At 42.8% G+C, this 1,650-nt stretch overlaps 1 protein-coding gene across 1 annotated transcript; it reads left to right on the top strand.

Annotated features, from left to right (window-relative positions):
* Positions 1-565: 565 nt before the first annotated feature.
* LOC142875546 (small ubiquitin-related modifier 2) lies at positions 566-1,429 on the top strand. The gene has a single exon (XM_076010066.1). The coding sequence runs from the start codon at positions 613-615 to the stop codon at positions 898-900; it is 288 nt and encodes a 95-aa protein (XP_075866181.1). The 5' UTR covers positions 566-612; the 3' UTR covers positions 901-1,429.
* Positions 1,430-1,650: the final 221 nt, after the last annotated feature.

Genomic DNA, 1,650 nt, shown 5'->3' with positions numbered 1-1,650 from the left:
CAGGTTGCCTAGACTAGGAAGCAGTTCACAAGTGTTTCGAGTGACTCAGTTAGAATGCTTTGGGTTGCAAGTAATGGAAAGCCTGACTCAAAAACTGGTGGCTGAATTTGACCCTGGGAGGGTATAGCCTGGAGCTCCCGACAGTCATCTTGCCCCAGCTTGCAGCCTGAAAACCAAGACAGCAGAAGAGAGCAGGGCTGAGAAATGGGCCAAGACTGCTCCCTGTGACAATGTGGAACCCTGGAACAAGCTGTGCCTGAAGCCAGCACTATCTTGGACTTTGCAGGAATACATTTCAATGAATTCTCCTTTTGCTCAAGCCTGATGAATTGGGTTTGGGTCCCTGGCAGCCCATAGAGTCCTAACTAGTAGAGTGAGTATTTGACTAACCTCCATCCCCACCTGGCCTGGGCTAAAAGCTCCTGATTTTTCTTGTGCTGAGCCCAGACTTACAACGTGGGAGCTGTTTCTCTTCTAAACGCTTCTGCTTGGGGGTGTTAAAACATGGGGCCTGGCGCTCCCTCTCCCTCGTCCACCGCTGCCGCCTCCTTCTTCTGCCGCTCCTGGTACCTCTTTTGTGAAGCGGCAGCTGAGGAGACTCCGGCGCTCGCCATGGCCGACGAAAAGCCTAAGGAAGGAGTCAAGACTGAGAACAACGATCACATTAATTTGAAGGTGGCGGGACAGGATGGCTCTGTGGTGCAGTTTAAGATTAAGAGGCATACACCACTTAGTAAACTAATGAAAGCTTATTGTGAACGACAGGGTTTGTCAATGAGGCAGATCAGATTCCGATTTGATGGGCAGCCAATCAATGAAACAGACACACCTGCACAGTTGGAAATGGAGGACGAAGATACAATTGATGTGTTCCAACAGCAGACAGGAGGTGTCTACTAAAAAGGGAACCTGCTACTATACTCCAGAACTCTGTTGTTACAGACCAAGATTACATTCTCAATTAGAAAACTGCAATTTGGTTCCACCACATCCTGACTACTACAGTATAGTTTTCTCTATTCTTTCATTTTCCCCTTCCCCATTCCTTTATTATACATAAAGTAACTGGTGTATGTGCACAAGCATATTGCATTTTTTTTTCAACTAAATGGCCAATGGTATGTTTTGATTGACATCAAGTGGAGATGGGATGGGGAAAAATACTGGTTCTGTGAAAATACCCCCTTTCTCCATTAGTGGCATGCTCATTCAGCTCTTATCTTTATATTCCAGTAAGTTATTTTGCTCTCATTGTTTTAACAAAAAACAACAACATAAAAATCCTTGCATACCTTGTTCAATTGGAGAATTTTAATGTTTTTCATTTATCATTGTAAAACCAAGGACAATTTTATAACTTTTTTGTACGTAGCTGTTACATGTAGGGCAATCTGTCTTTAAGTAGGGATAAATTACTCTAAAAAGAAAATGAATCCTAGATAGTTTTCCCTTCAAGTCAAGCGTCTTGTTGTTTAAATAAACTTCTTGTTTAAAATGAAAAAAAAAAAAAAAAAAAAAAAAAACATGGGGCCTGCTAAGAAGAAATACCCTTTGTCTATAATGCGTAAAAGTCATACTGTCAGGCAATCTCTTCTAGCTAAGGGGAAACTCCCATGAAATGCTGGAGAAAGGGGTGCTCCAAAGAGAAGC

The sequence above is a fragment of the Microcebus murinus genome, chromosome 14 (assembly GCF_040939455.1).
Source record: "Microcebus murinus isolate Inina chromosome 14, M.murinus_Inina_mat1.0, whole genome shotgun sequence".
Classification (NCBI taxonomy): Eukaryota; Metazoa; Chordata; class Mammalia; order Primates; family Cheirogaleidae; genus Microcebus; species Microcebus murinus.
This window is presented reverse-complemented; position numbering and strand designations above follow the sequence as displayed.

Coding starts and splice junctions, on each gene's coding strand:
- LOC142875546 (XM_076010066.1), top strand. CDS start 613: ATGGCCGACGAAAAGCCTAAGGAAGGAGTCAAGACTGAGAACAACGAT.